This window comes from Colletotrichum acutatum (assembly GCF_030867785.1).
Source record: "Colletotrichum acutatum strain CBS 112980 chromosome Unknown BDZ83scaffold_2, whole genome shotgun sequence".
Lineage (NCBI taxonomy): Eukaryota > Fungi > Ascomycota > Sordariomycetes > Glomerellales > Glomerellaceae > Colletotrichum > Colletotrichum acutatum.
In genome coordinates, this window is record NW_026848996.1 from 461,450 (window position 1) to 477,797 (window position 16,348).

The following is a 16,348-nucleotide window of genomic DNA, read 5'->3' on the forward strand; positions in this document are numbered from 1 at the left end:
AGACGAAGATCACCTCCATAGCTTCATATCCATTTGTTGAAGTTAAGAAGCTCAGTGTGTACGTATAAGTATATCAGACACATTTGAATGGACAGACCCAGAATGGTGACGACAATCATCCGCGTAGGTAATAATTCTATTCCTAGTCCACACAGGCAGCGTCAAAGAGACACGGGGGTTCGCATAGCAAGCACAAGACGTCACGTAAACGGCTGTCATCATGGCGTCAAACCCAATTCCCATGCCGACAGCGAACCGTATAAGAAAGATCCCGGAGGAAACATAGACCAGAGAACCAAACAGTGAACGGAAAACATCGAGACATCATCAGCCTCCATCCATAGGAGGCAGTTCGGAAAGTCAAGAAGACTGGACCTTCGACCGAGACAATAGACTCGCAACTAATGGATTGCCAACGCATGACTGTGGCCTTGAAGTCAGAACTTGCTGCTTCATATCAACAGCCCACGCCACTGGTCATCAACAACATAGACATGTCCTCTCTGCCCTTCTTTCACCCTCCATCCCCCAAGTCTTGACGCCCACCGAACCGATCCGCCACGCCTCGCCAAGCTTTCCGTCTACAGTGCCTTGCTGGTCTCCATTCATCGACTGAACTATTTCGTCCTTAATTCCTCAGACTCCCTAGACACCTCTACAAAGGGAATTGCAGGGCTCGCATTATGCGTCATGTATAGTCAAGTCTCTATGAAGAAGATCCCAGAGACCACTTCAAAAACAACCTTCATTCACCCGGCTCATACCTACGAGAGAAATAGCATTTCTATACCACAACCTCAGCACCGACGGCTCGCAAATCCAACTCGGCAAAAGGCATGTACATGTAGCGGAGTTCAACAGCTCCCATGTCAGACTTTGACTTCCTCAACTCCCCTAGGCTGCCACAAAAGGCAGAAAAATCACCAAAATCCAAACAGAGGGCAAAAAGATGACCCGCAACCTTCTAATCATCATAACGAGCAAAAGAATGGACGATCTGGGAATCGAACCCAGGACCTACCGCATGCTAAGCGGTCATTATACCACTAAACCAATCGCCCATTGGTTGATCTAGCCCGGACTTGAACCGGAGACCTTCAGTGTGCTCAGCTTCGAGTTGGCCTCGAATCTGTTAGACTGACGTGATAACCAACTACACCACCAGACCATTTATTGTTGATGACGACGTGCAGAATCGGGCTTTATCAATTCTCAGTTCAAAATTGTGTGCGGTGAACGGCGGGACCCGCTTGGTTGCGGCAGCGGAGCCCTAAAAGTACTATAGATACTCCGTAGGCTGCTGCAGAAAGTCTGCTTCATGCCGGCTGTGGTGGGTCGTTCGAATGCTGGCCCCCATCAGTACCGGCCCGATGTCTTGTCACAGAAACTCCCGTCGTCCACCGAATTGATATTCTGGGATCATGGCTGTGGTCTCGCTTGAGCAAGGTACCTGCAATGTGATTTCATCTTTCGTTGCCGGCCGCGTCGTCTGGCTGAGAGGGCAGGGCACACTTGGGGGCGCTGCAGCCTCCAAAGACGATGGTAGTGACAATCGTGATGCACAAAATCGACCAGACCGTTCGGGGAAGGTAGTAAGGTGGTCTGGTTTTGTTTTGTCGTCTAGGCACCTTAGTTGCCCGGGCTGATAAGACGACATCTTAATGGTGCCGAATATCCAGACAACTTTGCTTCTCGACCCTGTCAGCCCCCCACGCTGCCTTCGTCGACTTTCGCAATATTCTCCGAAAGCTGGCTAAAGTCCGGCCATGACGACGAACTGCATGCAGCTCCGGCGTGGGGTGCTTTAAAAAAGTGTACGCGTGAGCCGCATTCTCTAAGACGATAGACTGCTCTATAAGGAGGTCTAATACGCGCCAGCAACAACGTGTTGAGGAGCTTACGGATGAAGAGCGTGTGCCGTGCATACCATTCGTACAAACAACCGGCTCCCTGCTTCTTCGGAAGTTTTCTCCAGTCAAGTTGATGAGCCATGCGGACCATCCATGGAGTCTTCGGACAGACGAGAAGGTGACACGGCAAAAGCTGGCTTCCAAGTCGTGTATCTGAATGCCTATCGAGGCCTCGTGTCCTGAGTGCAGTCCTTGCTTGAGGATATTCTGCCGTCCATGATAGCTCTGACCTCGTACTCAGGCTGAGACGTCAACTGACGGGAGCGCTCGCCTGAAGTCCCGCGCCTTCCGAACACGTGAAAGCACGCCGTGGAACGGTTTGTTATATCTTCAACTGGCCTTGAGGCAACGTCCTGACTGCTTGGTCCTCGCATTCGGAGCTATGAAGCGGCAGAATCTCACTGCTTTGACGTCGAGAGTCCCAATACAGTTAATTTGAATTGGTAGTGCGGTGCAGTATGGCAGCAGCAAGCTTAGTGAGCACCTCGACGAATTCAAAAATTGGGCTTTGTAAAGCGTGTTTAGCTGGGGATCCCGCCAGCGAGCAGATGATGTGTTCATGTTGCACATGCGGGTGTAGATCCTCCGCATCTTCGTGGCTGGGAGATCCATGGAATGGCTGGCCTGGCATTTTCGTTCCTGGGCTTGTGCTTGCTGCGTCCCAAGTCATGAGTTTTTGCAAGATCAAAGTCCAAGTCAAATGGATAGAATTCTCCTCAATGAGCAAGGCAGCCAGGGTACCTCAACCTCTTACTCAGGCATCATAGACTGGCCAAGACCATGCTATCGAGATATGCCGTCGGGCATCCAAGACTATCCGTTGGAATGACGAAAGTACCGCATCGTGCGCATCAATCTCGAAATGAAGCCCTAGGATGTTGAAGTAAAGGCTTGGGGGCCGAACATTTAGTAGCAACCGTAATTGCTCAAGGCCCAAGCACTGCTCGCATTGACTTGGTCGTGGCAGGCTTGGACGATTTGGGAGCCAGAAGATTTAGAGTTCCTGCCTGAAACTCAAAAGTGGACTGACACGACTGGTTAGCGTGGTGATGGTGCAGTCCATCTCACCTTGGCCACGTGGGAAGGTGAGATGGCGGAGATGTGGTCTGGGCGCTTATATAGGTCTGAGGAGTTTTTTTGACTATCCGTACCTCTCAACCTTGTAAAGGCCTCTCCAGTGAGTATGACTTGTTGATATAGCTCCACGTAGCTCTTGGTACCGGCACTGAGAACACTCAAGCCAACAATAATCGTACCAGAGTCGCTGGATGTGCTCCATAGACAATACAGCAATGACCGAGAAGGGGGATCGGCCAGGGAAAATTCCAGGGAGCGAAGTTGACAGCTCATATCGGAGAGGTGGAATAGACCAGGGTCTAGACGTCACCTTTCGAGTATGGAACCCAGCAGACCGGTTCTCCGGTTGGAGTAAAGGCTGTTCTTCAGAAGCCGCCAACTCGGAGATAGGGAGGGAATAGGAATGATCCTTGGGCCAACAATCTCTGGTTTGACCAAGTGTGCAAGGTTTGTACGGATAGGAGTCGGCGATCTGGGCGACCATGGGCTGCGGGAGTGACGTCTGGACGACAACGACGCGGCCCGAAGGCATGGTTGACGATCGGTCGCTGCATCGAGTTGCCAGTCACACATTCCGGATTCGGGTCAGCTACCAAAGTAGTAGATCAAGTCGGATGCAACGTCGACAGACGACAGGGAATGCGCTGAGAATCAGATGAGGCACCAGAGTGAAGTTTTGCGAGCTCCCCTTCGTCGTCATGACATGAGTCCGCCACGCGTAGTGGTGTCCTTGGCTGTAACGGGAACAGGAACTCGAACTTGAATGGGAAGGGGGCGCGAGCAATGAAGTGTCTATTCGTACACTCGCATCTGCGGCTAGCATCCATCCTGGGGACCCCGGAATCCCACCAGTCGGTTCTCAGGTACGAGATGCAGGGGCACATGCTCGGTCGTCAGTAGTTGGAATCAGGCTATTTGGAGGAGGAAGAAAAAATTTCTCTATGCCCTCGCGAACCGAGGTGGTGGGTGAGGCGAGGAATTGGACGTCATGATTGGCGAAGTAACGACAGACCTCGAGCTGTCTTTAATCTGAAGTATTTCCGGAGCGATATTGATTTGCCTCGGATAGGCTCAAGTGAGGTAGTCGGCCGCGGATATCCAGGACTAGGCACTAGGATGGTTGGCTGTCATGGAAGCAGAATTTTAACAACGGCTACGACGTTGCAATGGCTAGATGTTAGCTGGCGAACAGCGTCCCTGGTCAGTGTCTCGGCTCCGGGCCTCGGTCGATGGCCGCATCCAACCCGCAGATCGTTAGTGGCCCTTGCTGCACTTTATTCGAAGCTCTCTGGTGCCGAAAGACCGTGTGAAGCTTGTACTACGGAGTGATTGAGATTGTAGAGTCTCTGGTGACTGGGTCGTTGGTAGGAGGGCCGTGGCGGATGGTTCGGCAAGGCATTGTCGGGTGCTGAGTCCTGGACGTGGCCATGAAGCTTTGTGGAAATGGAACGGCAGGACTATCGGAACAACCCCTCATTGCTTGCGCGGGTGCAGACCAAAAGTCTAGTAGATGGAAGACGATTCTTCTCGATGAGGTGCATAGTGGCTTGCCCTTGGTTGACAGGGACAGGCCGCAATGCAGGAGAAATCGAGACAAAGTGGGCAGAGTGGATGCGTCTAGAAGGGTTGAGAGATTAAACAGAAATCAGAGTCTAAGGCAAGGTACAGAGAATGGGAGACTGGGAGACTGGCATCGATACAGACCGTACATCACAGGATGGATTCCCTCCATGGCATGGGTGATGGCACCTGCATGTAGTCGAGTGCTAGAGTGCGGCGGTGCTCTATGGTGTTGTCTTGGAGCCTACGGAGCACACAGTAGAGGTTGGGAACTTGGGTCAAGTTCCGACAACGGGCCCGTCGCGGCGTCGCCTACACAGTACATACTTGGCTATCTTACCAGGATGACAGCCTTGCAGCATCGAGGAAGGAGCAAGCAGTAAGAGCTAAGGTGGTTGAAGCTGCGTGATACTCTGTACAGACAAAGTCAAAGTTTGAAGGTCCAGGGATGGTTGGAAAGTTCACAGCTGTGGAGAACCAGAGGCGTTGGGTGGAGATAATTGCCTGCCTTCTCTTGTGCTTCCTTAGCTCAATTGATGTTTGTAGCAAATTGGAAGTTCTTGATGAAGTCCTGGGACAAGGCATTGAATTGTAGGCAGGGGAATGAGAGCAGGAGCATCGTAATGTAGAGCAGATGCAACTACAATTTAGACATGGCCGCCGACCAACCTCAAAGTGATGAAATGTTAAGTCGGTCAAGTCCATGACGCAGTGATTACCTCTGTACCACATGAACTCGGGCCGTCAAGATGGGATCTGAGGTATCCAAGGAGTAACTTAACCAAAGGTAAGGTCAGGTAACTCGAGAAGCTATCAGGTTAGGTACTTACCTTAGGGTGGAAGGAGGGGACGGTGACAACGAGCAGGTAGTTGGGAGCAGGAAGGCATGGATGATGGATGACGGCAGGTGGAAAGGGAACGGTGAGGTAAGGAATGCATGGCGCGGCATGGGAAAGCAAAGAAAGGACGCAAAGAAAAGGAGAAGGAAAGGACGGCAGCCGCATATCTCCATGTCCCTTCCATGTTGGAGCCGGGGGACCGCGCACCTGCCTCAGTCACAGTGAGAAACTCGGGAAGGTGCTGGTAACGGGGGGTAGCTACCCAAGGTAAGAGAGACTGAGGTGGGGGCTCGGGGATCAACCACGAGTTGATTCTTCTTTCCCTGCCTAAGAGCCAAGACATCACGTCCAAGTACGCATCGCATCCATGGATACCTAGTCTGTACTGTGCCTAACAACAATCCTCTCTCAAGAGTCAAGCCTCATTCAAAGGTAGGTAAGCAATGGGGGCAAGCATCCATCTGCATCTTTGCTCTTGCACCTGCAGCTGTCCACCTGCGTTCTCACTGCTCAGTGCCCACTGTCTCCCATGCAGCACGCAGCTTGCAGCACCACCACCTCAAGCACGACTCCATCCGCGGAACGAACGAACGAACAGGGAAACATGGGATGGAAACAGAAACAGAAACATCACGGAGCGCGCTAAAACATGCCTTCTCGGCAATCCACTGCGACCTGAAATCCACAGCACCGCAGCAGCACCATAGGACCAGGCCACCACACCTCCTGTCAACTACACGTGTATCCGTACCGAGTAGGAACTTTCCTCCACACTGCCCGCCCTGGGGGCTCGAGAGCCCGTCTGCGCATGGCCGCCATGGGCCAAGACCTTGCTTGCTCCACGAGAGAGCCCCGGCGACTATCCAGGACTAGAGCCCACACAAACTGCCCAACTCGACCAAGCCTCAATGGAAACCGCACGAATACTCCGTACGGCGTACGCACCATGACACTTCCGTCGCGGCGTCGCGGCTTGCCCTGACCCCTCTCTTCCATTCTCTTGGCCCTCTGGAGACACATGGGAAGAGAGGAACCTCACCACATGGGACGGGTGGGACAAGACTGGAGAGTCCCACCTATGCAGGAGCTATGTTCGTGCGCGCTGCACCCAACTGGACACTTGCTCTGGCTAAACGGCAGACAAACCCTGACTCAGCTACATTGGGACAGAGACCCGTTCCCACGCTGAACCCACGGACTCTGAGCCTGTCGACAGCTCAAAAGTGCCGGCCGAAAAGAGGTTGCTTTACACCTCAGACTGCTATCGTAGGTATGCAGTGGCTACGAAGTACGGATACCCTGCCTTACGCATACGGATACGCATACGTACAGACTACCTTAGCCTCTTTTCCAAAGTATCCAGCATACTGGCAATCTCAAGAAGTATCCTGTCCTGGAGGGCCATGTCTACTCTACCTACTACTTCAGCCATGACTTGCTGGACGCTGGCTACAGACACAAGGCACCTCCTACTCCATACTCCGTACCAACATAGGCATTGGTACCTTACTTGAGCCAAACACCACTCTACTTGGATCCCGTCGGCCTCGGTCAAAAAGGCAGCCAAGAGACGGCACGGCATCGCATCCTCTTTTCCCGCCTCTGCCTCCGCGAAAAGAACAACCCAGAATCCACAGGTCAGAGGCCAGCAAGCACCTCATCCTCAGGACCTTCCTCAATTATCCCCGCCGCCGTCGCCGTGTGAGCGGGATGCCACGCCACCTCACCCAATCACTGCCATGGCGAGGTGTCGCTTGTCGGGGGAGCCCAATTGGAACCCTACCTCGACTACTTCGACACCCATTGGATCTTGCCTCGCGCCGCTGTGCCTCACACCAAAAGGGCACAGTTCCATTTCAGGAAAGAAGGAAGACGGCAAAGACTGGAGGGGACGGGGGAAATCATCCAAGAAGACTCTCCGAAAGTTGGACGACGCAACGCAACGCAACGCAATCGCTCCCGACCTCAATCACTATCTCACCACCATGTACTTGGTACGGATCATGCAATACACTAAGTTGACCAACGTTGTCCGGCCGGTGGTCCCCGGATCAACATGACGCTCAAGCACTACTCCGTACACCAGCACCCCCAACTCCCATACTGTAACACGCCAATGATGACCGCCAACCTCGACTTCAGCTAGAAACCCCTTCCTTTGAAGCCCTGCGACAAAATCATCAAAGCTCCGTCCCCGGCTCTCTGCCCTAAATAGCGACGACGTTGAAGCTACCGCGCAAGCGTCCGACAGTAGTGTCAGCCTCTCCGTTATTTCGAGACAAGAGGCTTCCAATTTGTGAGACAATTCCACATGCTTCTTTTTCTCGCCATCCATCATCCATCGTCCTCTACTCCGTACCCAACGTAGACGTGGGAATTTTCTCCAAGGGTACAGTAAGTACTACAGCCCAACATCTACTTTTCCTGTTTGGAATCTCACAAAGCACAGCCAATTCTCACCTTTGGGTTGGCGGTAAAATCTGATTCTCCGGCTGTCTTACATGGTCCCCTCCCGTTGACCCGTCGAATTGACTAGTCGTCAGCTTCAACTGGCCTGGCAAAGCCTCTCTCCCTCTTCACTCGCCCGTCCACCTGCCAGTCATCAGTCACATCACCTACCTCGCATCGCATCGCGTCCCGTCACGCATCTTGCCTACTCGCGTCACCTCCAATAAGTCCTGGCTTTTTACTCGCCACAATTTGCATCTTGCCTCCGGCTAGTCGTTTGACTTCCTAGGCTTTCTCGCTCGACTAGACACCCTGGTCAAGAGCGGTATGTCACCAGGCGGCCGTGTCTTGCAGCGTGCAACCACATCCAATTCCACCACACTTCTCATCGCCATCTCTCTATCTTGTTGCCGCCATGTCTAGTATTCGACATTGAGTGCGGCCTGAACAGAGTTTCTTCTCCTGCTTGGGATGCTGAAGTCACTTTGACTGAGCTAGATTCGCTCTTTTCTCCAAGTGCCCAGGTCCAGTGGCCAATGTCATCCATTTCGGCAACCGGCAAGCGGAAATAACCTTAGTTGACCAGAGTTATCGAACCATACCATCAGCCAGCCATCAACCTAAGCTCCTCAGCCCTCTGGGGACCGTCGATTGTCCATCGCAAGGTGAAGCTGCAACAGTGATCGACGTCGATTGACCAGTACTGCCCTCCCTTGCCTTTTGTCTGCCTCTAGACATCCCCACTCTCTCCAACCGGAAACTGTCCTCTGTACTGCAACTGGCCCTTTCGTGCAGCTTAGTATTCGTACTGACACGTTCTGGCATCCAGTTTTCCGTAAACCTTCATCTCCCTTTCGCTCGTGTCGTTTGGTTCAGCTCCGACTGTGCTTTGCCTTGAGGCTGTACATACCCGGTTAGAGCCTCGCCTCGCTACCTTGCCCGACCCGACTGCCCGACTTTACCTCACCAGATTCGTCCACAGGGCGCCAACAACCTGGCGGGCTGCCGTGACGGAGCTGTTTAAGGTACGGGGAGGGGGGCTCCTCCAGACGCCTAGGTCACCAAGCAACCCCCAGCAAGGTACCTCTCACCTAACCTACCTTGCCTTAGCTACCCTCCCCTCAGCTTAGCGCAGCTGGCTGGCGAGAGGCCCTTGCAGACGACAGAACAACCAGAAACTGCTGCACCAACACCCTTTCTTTGTTTTTAATTGGGTAGCCGGAGTGTGAGAGGAGGAGAGCTGGTTGGGAACTTTGACTCTCTTCTTTTTTTGTCCTGACCTGGCTCGTCGGTCGTCTGTTACTTCTTCTTTTACTACTCTCCCATTCTTGTTCTCCTTCGTCTTTGACACTTTCAGGATTTCCATATCCCTCGTCTCCTTTCTCTCTCATCCTTTTCTCCCATTACTTCTCTTCTCGCCTCCCCCTCTTCCATCTCTCTCTCCCTCTACATCTAGTCAGTCAGTCAGTCTGCTTTTGCATTTTTCCATTCCCCTGCTCGTCCCCCGTTCCCCGTCAACTTCCCCCCCTCCCCTGAGGCCCCTTTAAAGCACCCCTCCTTGGTCTCCTGTGGTCCCCACTCTTCCAATCAATTCGGACGGGCCAGACCCAGAGCTCCCTGACCCGAGCCCCCGACTTTCAAACTTCGTCGCTCCTGTGCCCCAACTACAATTGCATCCGGACCCCCCGCCGTTCTCCTTCGTCCCTTCCAGGTACCTTGTTGCGTCCTCTGGAAATCGCGCCCATCCACTCCCGATATAGAGTGATTTGCACGGCAATCCGCAGCCTCGATTCCGCTACCTGGCTTTCGGACCTCACCACTTCTCCGCCAAACCAAACCCTCCGCCTCGCCGACAATCTATTTAACCTTGCTGTCGTCCCTTGCCGCATGACGCGCCGATTGCGAAGCACTCAGCCCGGCGGCCCTTCCTCAAAGGAAGACGACCAGCTGTTGAAGCTTTTCTCCACACACCACTCCGTCCCGGCACGTTTCTGTCATCTGAATTGAGCTGCCCTGCTCAGACATCTCTTGCGCAACGATACGCACAACCGACAGCAACAACGTCGCAGCTTGACCAGCAAAGACACAATGTCACGCCACAACAGGCATCATCAGTCATGGTATGCTCTGCAACGATGCCTTTCCCACTTGTAGGGGAAGAGATAGAGGGATCGCAAGCTGATCATGTGTAGTCGTGAGCTTCATGTCGTGGTGCTGGGTGCTGGTGAGTCCTTGTTGAGAAATACGCCTGTCACGTGCGCGGCCCACTAACTTTGCATCCAGGAGGCGTAGGAAAGAGTTGCTTAACAGGTCAGCATCGCGTAGCGCAATGCTCGTGTCAAATGTGCAGCACCGCTAACCAATGCAAAAGCCCAATTCGTTCACAATGAGTGGATCGAGAGTTACGACCCGACAATTGAAGACACCTACCGGACACAATTACAGGTTGATGTGAGTTGATCTTATGCGGGTACTACTTGTTGCGACGAATCACTGACTCGATTCACTCCAGGGACGGCAAGTGGTCTTGGAAATGTGAGTAATGAAGGCACATTCTAGCTGCCGTGAGACCATCCATCTAACCATAGAACAGCCTCGATACCGCGGGCACAGAGCAGTTTGGTAAGCTACTTTTCGTACTTTCGTCCGACATCCTAGCTGACCGCAGATCTAGTTGCCATGCGCGACCTTTACATGAAATCTGGTCAAGGCTTCATTCTGGTCTTCAGCATCACCTCATCGTCCTCAATGAACGAGATTGAGATGCTTCGAGAGGAAATCACCCGCATCAAGGACGACGACAATGTTCCTATCGTCATCGTCGGCAACAAGGCCGACTTGGAAGAGCAGCGGTCTGTACCTAGACAAAGGGCCTTTGCGTGCTCTCAGATGTGGGATGCGCCTTACTACGAAACGAGCGCAAGGACACGAAGTAAGTCAGCAGTGCAGTGTTGAGACAAGATGTTGCTAAGCAGTGTTATCAGCCAACGTCGACGCCGTATTTATAGACATTTGTCGCCAGCTTCTCATGAAGGATGAGAAGTTTCAAAACCAAGCCGCTCACGAAGATGAAGATCACGAGTACGAGAAAAACCCAGGCCTCATGGGTTTTGCAAAGCGGAAGCACCGAAGGCGCAGACGCCCTGACGGTCACCGATGTGTCATCCTTTGAGTTGTCCATCATGATCTTCCATCGATCCGAGGCCCGAAACGCCCTCTAACCACGGATCTTCCTCACAAGCGGAAGCAATCGGAGCTTTCTGTTGTCAGCATCTCAGGATCAAACGCTTCATATTCGAATTCGACGCACTCCGCAGCCGGCATTCATACACTTCAAGACCCACAAAGAAAAGGGACGCACTCATTCAGGCCCTTTATGTTTCCTTTTACGTTTATTTTTATTTTCGCACTCAAGACGACCTTGTCTCATCGGCAAACCATACCCTCTCATGAAATTTTGACATCAACTTCGCGGCAATGAAGTCCTCCATCTTTGTTTTCGACACGGCCTTTTGTACGCTTTACGACTTCATTTCAAACTTCCTTCGAGGACAGCTGGATTAAAGCATAAGAGATTAATTTCGATTCATCTTTAAGCATCGCAGCAGCAAGATTCCCCAACTCCAGAAAGAACTCGCGATTTCTTCTTCATTTTCATTTACGACGGGACGAACCTGGACAAAGACCCATTCATCACCCACATCACATAGCTTTGCTTCATCTCATTTTTCTTCATTGATTGTCTCTTCTATTTCACCCCCATGTTTTTTTTTTTTTTTTTTCATCACACCTTTAGGGAAGGAGACCAAACAAAACAGTAGGGCAAAGGGATGGAGTTTTCACTTACCAAAAAAACAAAGATTTTGGGCGGGATTCGGCTTCATCGGGCGTTAGGAAAACGAACTGGTGTGTTCCTACAAAGGTAGTGAGCGAAGGTTGAGACATTGCAGCTGTGGGGGTCCTATCTATTGCGGGAGGGGAAAATTTGCTGCTCTCTCTCTCTCTCTCTCATCGTCTCCCTCATACGGGGCTAGAATTGATGGCATTCTTGGCCGCATACTCGAAAAATAAGCTGCAAGACTCTATCGGGCTACGCTGCACCGATTTTGTGACAAGTGATATATGGTAAGTGACGATCGTTTTGAAAGCATGTGACTGCTGTAACCCCTTCACTGCCCACATTCCGTCTTTTCCTGGTATGTTGGTGCAGGTTACATGAGGCTCTGTCGTACGCGTCAACCCGGGTCAACCGAGGCTTCTTGTTCGGATTGTTCGTCAAGCAGCTGACTTTTCGATATCGGAGATTTCGCACCTTTCTCTCATCCGTTGCTGGGATGCTCGAATGGCTGCCGGAGCATGCCGCACTCTGCCTCTATTGACGCGTCGTGATCGAAGAAGCCCATCTCAAAAATGTCGATCCTACTAACGTGGCTCCAATCGGCGGCCAACGCTCTACAATCACTATCAATCAAGGCCCCAAGAGATGTCCACGGCGGATCATCATCTCATAGATTGAATGTTTAATCGCATTGTATCCAGCAGGTGTACCTCAAGATGGAACGAAACTTCATAACAACAGGTAACGAAGCGATGTGCCGGTGACGAAGCTACAATGAAAAGCAGGCACACAACGCTAGCCTGAACATTAAAATTTTGTGACTTGATTTCATTAAGCATCTATCAAAGAGCTATGTGACAGCGTAAGAACCTGCATCATCTTCGCTATACTCTTACTATTTCGATACCTTGTGAGCCAATCGAGGCCGAGGCCAGAAGGGGAGGATTCTTCGTTCACTACCTTTTTCCTAGATGGGGAACAATTCCCCTTCTTTATACTTACTAGGCACTCAAGCCAAACACTACTCATTCTTGCTGAGCGAGTTCCAGACGGGCCGTGGGTGACATCGTACAAGGCTCAATACATAGAGTCTACGGTATACAAGGCCAACTCGGTCTAGGTTAGCATACAATCACAACCACAACTCGGATGCGGACAAAGATTACGTGCTTGCCAGCGGCTACTGTCCCGTGCATACCAATGAGTGTCTAGCAAGGCTTGATTCGCAGAGATCTCCTCACAGAAGGTCTCCCAGTTGTAAAAGTAGGCCGGCACTCTTCCCCATCTCTCCCCGCCCGATTCCTGATGCTCCCCCCCCTGAATATCCATATGATGACAGACCAGTAGAGAAAGCGGACGTGTCAAACTGTATGGACTTGCGTACTACATCTCTGAAAGATGTAGGAAGCCTGTCTGGCCAGGTAGTGCAGCAACAGAGACCGGGAACTGCGGCAACACGTGGTCATTCCGTGCATGGCAGTGGAAATTGGCGGGATGGCTCTCAACGATGGCCATTTTGATCCGAGTAGTGACCATAACGAAGGAGGCCGTACTTGTAATATATATAGTATCCCAATTAGGGCTTTGCGGAGGCCACTTACTGTGTCTTCGGGTGGGTGTCTTCTATCAACATTCCCTGTGGGCTATTTAGAAGGTACCAATCACCTAACCATAGACTGCAAATGACCCGGTACCTGCAGGATATCCTAGCTCCTGAGATGAACCCGAATATGCTTCCCTTTCTTCTTTCTCTGGAACCGTTAAAAGAATGAATAAGATTAAGCGTTCTGTCTCTCCCAAAGCTACCTCACATCGTCACAAGAAGCCAGCATGAGACCTCTGTTCTCGGCGCGAGCAGTCCTTCATGCTCTAGTATCTAAACTGTATTCTGTCGAAAGATGCATGGTGGGATGAAGCGAGCCAAGTCGGTTGGCTTCGATCCCTTCGTATAGCCACTTGCACAGCAGTAGAGCTGAGTCTCGTGTGGGATAAGGGCACCAGAGTCAAGTTGTGTTTTCATAATTGCAAATAGCATAGGCCTTCCTTGATCCTCAGACCGGCAAAGACCAAAGCCGGGACTAGAAAACATCCCGTGTCCTTTCTTCATCCTCGCTCAACATAGAAAACGGCAAGTATTACTTCACTGATACCCGAAAGGAGCGGTTAGTAGTACCACCCCCCCCCCCTTTCGTATTCTACCCATCCTAGGGCCAATAGATCGCTCCAAGTCTGTTTCTCTTCCCAAACAAGACAAAATATCAAACTCAATGCCCTGAAGGTGGTCGCCTCACACACTTTGCCCAACCCGTACATCACTGCCAGATACCATACCTCACACGAGCAGAAGGACCCCATCTACCCAGCATAGAAAGAGGCTTTCACTTCACTTATAACCCAAGAACCGAGATCGAAAGCAACCAAGAGCAAGTATGCGTCGTCTTTCGTCAAGGAGTCTCCCTTGCCTCGTTGAAAGCTCTCTAGTCTTGAATGCACCACACCGAAAAAAAAAAAAAAAAGGGGGGGGAGGGGGGTGGTAAACAGCAGGGGAAAACTTACTCATTGATGCATGGTAGAAGGGAGAAATAGCCATAAGAAAGATGACGACAGCCTTGAGTTGGCTGCAGATCCTTCTATCGATGATGTTGGAACAATCACAAACCAGTGGCCGGTGAACCTCCAAGAAGCATCTTCCTCGTCTCTTATGCATGAGACAGCAGGCGATGATGCTCAATCTCCAATACCCAAGAGCTCACGTCACCAATCACCTCAGAAGAAAACCAACTTCCAACATCTCCACGTCTTACGAAGGGTCCATCACAGAGAACGAGGATCACGAGTCAAAAGTCTTGAACAAACAAACGCTTGATATCATTTCAATCTCATTGAGCAGTCGCTTTCCAGCAAAGCCACAGCTTTCGTCTATCGGGTGTTTCCAGGATCAAGAAGAAAAAAACACTTCCCAGGTGTTTCCCAATCCCTCCGCGAATCCATTCCTCAAGCAACTTTTTGCTCCAAAATCGTGTTCCCGAGGGGGGAAAAAGAGAAGTGTAAAGAAGGGGGGGGAGGGGCATTAAACGTCGCTTCCTCGTGTCGTCTTCTCCTTCATCCATCCATCGATCCATCCTCCCGCGTATGCGACGCTCAATTAATCAAAACTGTCCATAACCAAGTTTGCTTGGTGGTGTGATGAACACAAAAGAAAAGAAGAATAGGAGTGAGAGAATATGTTGGGAAAAAGTAAGTTGGGTATCGGTGAAGTTGTGTCGCCCTTTTGTGCGGAAGTTATCCAGAAACATGGAGGGCAGAACGGCAATAACTCTCAAGCCGGGGCTACATATCCCGCAGGAAGGGAGGGAATGCCACTCGTGGAAGAATCTGCAAATTAAAAGAGCCTCGGTGGTCCGTTAGACGGAGGCGGCTTATCATCCTTCTGGTTGACCTTGACGATGCCCACCAGCACGCCAACAATCAATGCGATCAGGAACACCAGGACAGCGCAGAGCACACCGGCGAGAATGCCAAGCTTCATCTTTCTCTTCTTCCTCGCCTGCGCAACGGGGCCAAGCTGTCCGGGACTGTTGCCGTAAGCCGGCATCCCTCCCGTCATCGATTGCAAGTAGGCGCGCGGCCCGCTCCGTTCCCCTTGTCCCGGCTCCGCGTCCGCTACGTGAGCTGCCGCCGGTGCGGGAGCTTGCTGTGGGGTGCTGGTGTAGTTACTCTGAGATCGCGTAGAATGCGCTCCATTCTGCTGCTGCTGCTGCTGTCCGCTGAGAAGGGCACTCTCTGACGGGTTTGGTGATATCGGGTCGCGGGGCGTCGAGGGGTTGGTAGTCCCCGTGCCTGGCCTCGAGGGATCGTATGGCGGTGGTGGCGGGAGGTTAGGGTTCGCGGCGGACATGCCATCCGGGGTCCATGGTGCTATCGGCCCGCGAGCGGGAGAGTACAAGGGGTCGTGGTTCTGCGCCTGATTCCAGCCCGGCGATTGCTGGAAAGGCGCTGGAGCGTTGGTTGGATACGGCGGGAACTGGGCTTGTGCTTGTGTACTGCTGCTGCTGTTGGCGGCGCCGGGAGCGGCATTGTGATTGTTGTTGTAAGATTGTGAGTAACGGGCATTAGGCATGGCGAGCTTGTCGTCGGTGGGCATTGTAGGGTCAGACGGCCGGTAGGATGAGTCTGAAGGGTAAGCGGCATTGCTGATGGAGTTGGAGGGGTGGCCGCCGGGTTGGTAGCTCGAATCCCCGGGATATGCGGCGTTGTCAATCGAGTTTGACGGGTGGTGATGCTGATTGTAGTCCATGATGGGCGGGTTTGTTGACAGCGTGTAGGCCTGACTACGTTGTCTAGGGATATGTGGAAGTGCGACTTGAGGTGATTTCGAGATGGGATGAAGTTGAACTCTGGGGGAGGGGAACGTCGAGGTTCAACCGCTTAAAGTGCAAGTCCAAACCGGATCCGGACACAAGGCCTTGCGGGGAGTAGATGAAAGAGATCCAACAGTGCCGAGTCAGCTAGGCCAGGCGACGCCAGAAACGTGACTGTGATGTCTGCGCGCGTCGAGGAACGGCCCACGGAAGGAAGACTGGCGTAGTCTTAATGCGTTGAACAACCCGAGATGAGCATGGACCAAAAGAAAAAAAAAGGAAGGGACAACCAGAATCGCAAGAGGAACGAATTGG

The 16,348-nt window shown here is 52.0% G+C and overlaps 4 protein-coding genes and 2 non-coding genes across 6 annotated transcripts; 2 read left to right on the plus strand and 4 right to left on the minus strand.

Moving 5' to 3' along the window:
- Window positions 1-989: 989 nt before the first annotated feature.
- BDZ83DRAFT_t15 lies at window positions 990-1,061 on the minus strand. The gene has a single exon. It is a non-coding gene; the product is annotated as a tRNA-Ala (tRNA).
- Window positions 1,062-1,067: 6 nt separating this feature from the next.
- BDZ83DRAFT_t14 lies at window positions 1,068-1,168 on the minus strand. Its single transcript has one exon. It is a non-coding gene; the product is annotated as a tRNA-Val (tRNA).
- Window positions 1,169-1,463: 295 nt separating this feature from the next.
- On the minus strand, window positions 1,464-3,260 carry BDZ83DRAFT_646038 (uncharacterized protein; the record flags this gene model as incomplete). Its single annotated transcript, XM_060509909.1, has 3 exons — window positions 1,464-1,642; window positions 1,928-2,071; window positions 3,062-3,260. 3 exons carry the CDS (start codon window positions 3,258-3,260, stop codon window positions 1,464-1,466), a joined length of 522 nt encoding a protein of 173 aa, XP_060371589.1.
- A 1,449-nt stretch (window positions 3,261-4,709) lies between these two features.
- On the plus strand, window positions 4,710-4,943 carry BDZ83DRAFT_597824 (uncharacterized protein). Its single transcript, XM_060506921.1, has one exon. The coding sequence runs from the start codon at window positions 4,718-4,720 to the stop codon at window positions 4,928-4,930; it is 213 nt and encodes a 70-aa protein (XP_060371590.1). The 5' UTR covers window positions 4,710-4,717; the 3' UTR covers window positions 4,931-4,943.
- Window positions 4,944-9,823: 4,880 nt separating this feature from the next.
- On the plus strand, window positions 9,824-11,403 carry BDZ83DRAFT_162386 (ras family protein). The gene is made up of 8 exons (XM_060501403.1): window positions 9,824-9,954; window positions 10,027-10,058; window positions 10,118-10,144; window positions 10,206-10,285; window positions 10,347-10,369; window positions 10,428-10,456; window positions 10,509-10,766; window positions 10,819-11,403. The coding sequence occupies exons 1-8, from the start codon at window positions 9,923-9,925 to the stop codon at window positions 11,004-11,006; spliced, it is 669 nt and encodes a 222-aa protein (XP_060371591.1). The 5' UTR covers window positions 9,824-9,922; the 3' UTR covers window positions 11,007-11,403.
- Window positions 11,404-14,924: 3,521 nt separating this feature from the next.
- BDZ83DRAFT_162460 (uncharacterized protein) lies at window positions 14,925-16,115 on the minus strand. The gene has a single exon (XM_060501404.1). It carries the CDS (start codon window positions 15,967-15,969, stop codon window positions 15,055-15,057), a length of 915 nt encoding a protein of 304 aa, XP_060371592.1. The 5' UTR covers window positions 15,970-16,115; the 3' UTR covers window positions 14,925-15,054.
- Between the last annotated feature and the right edge of the window lie 233 nt (window positions 16,116-16,348).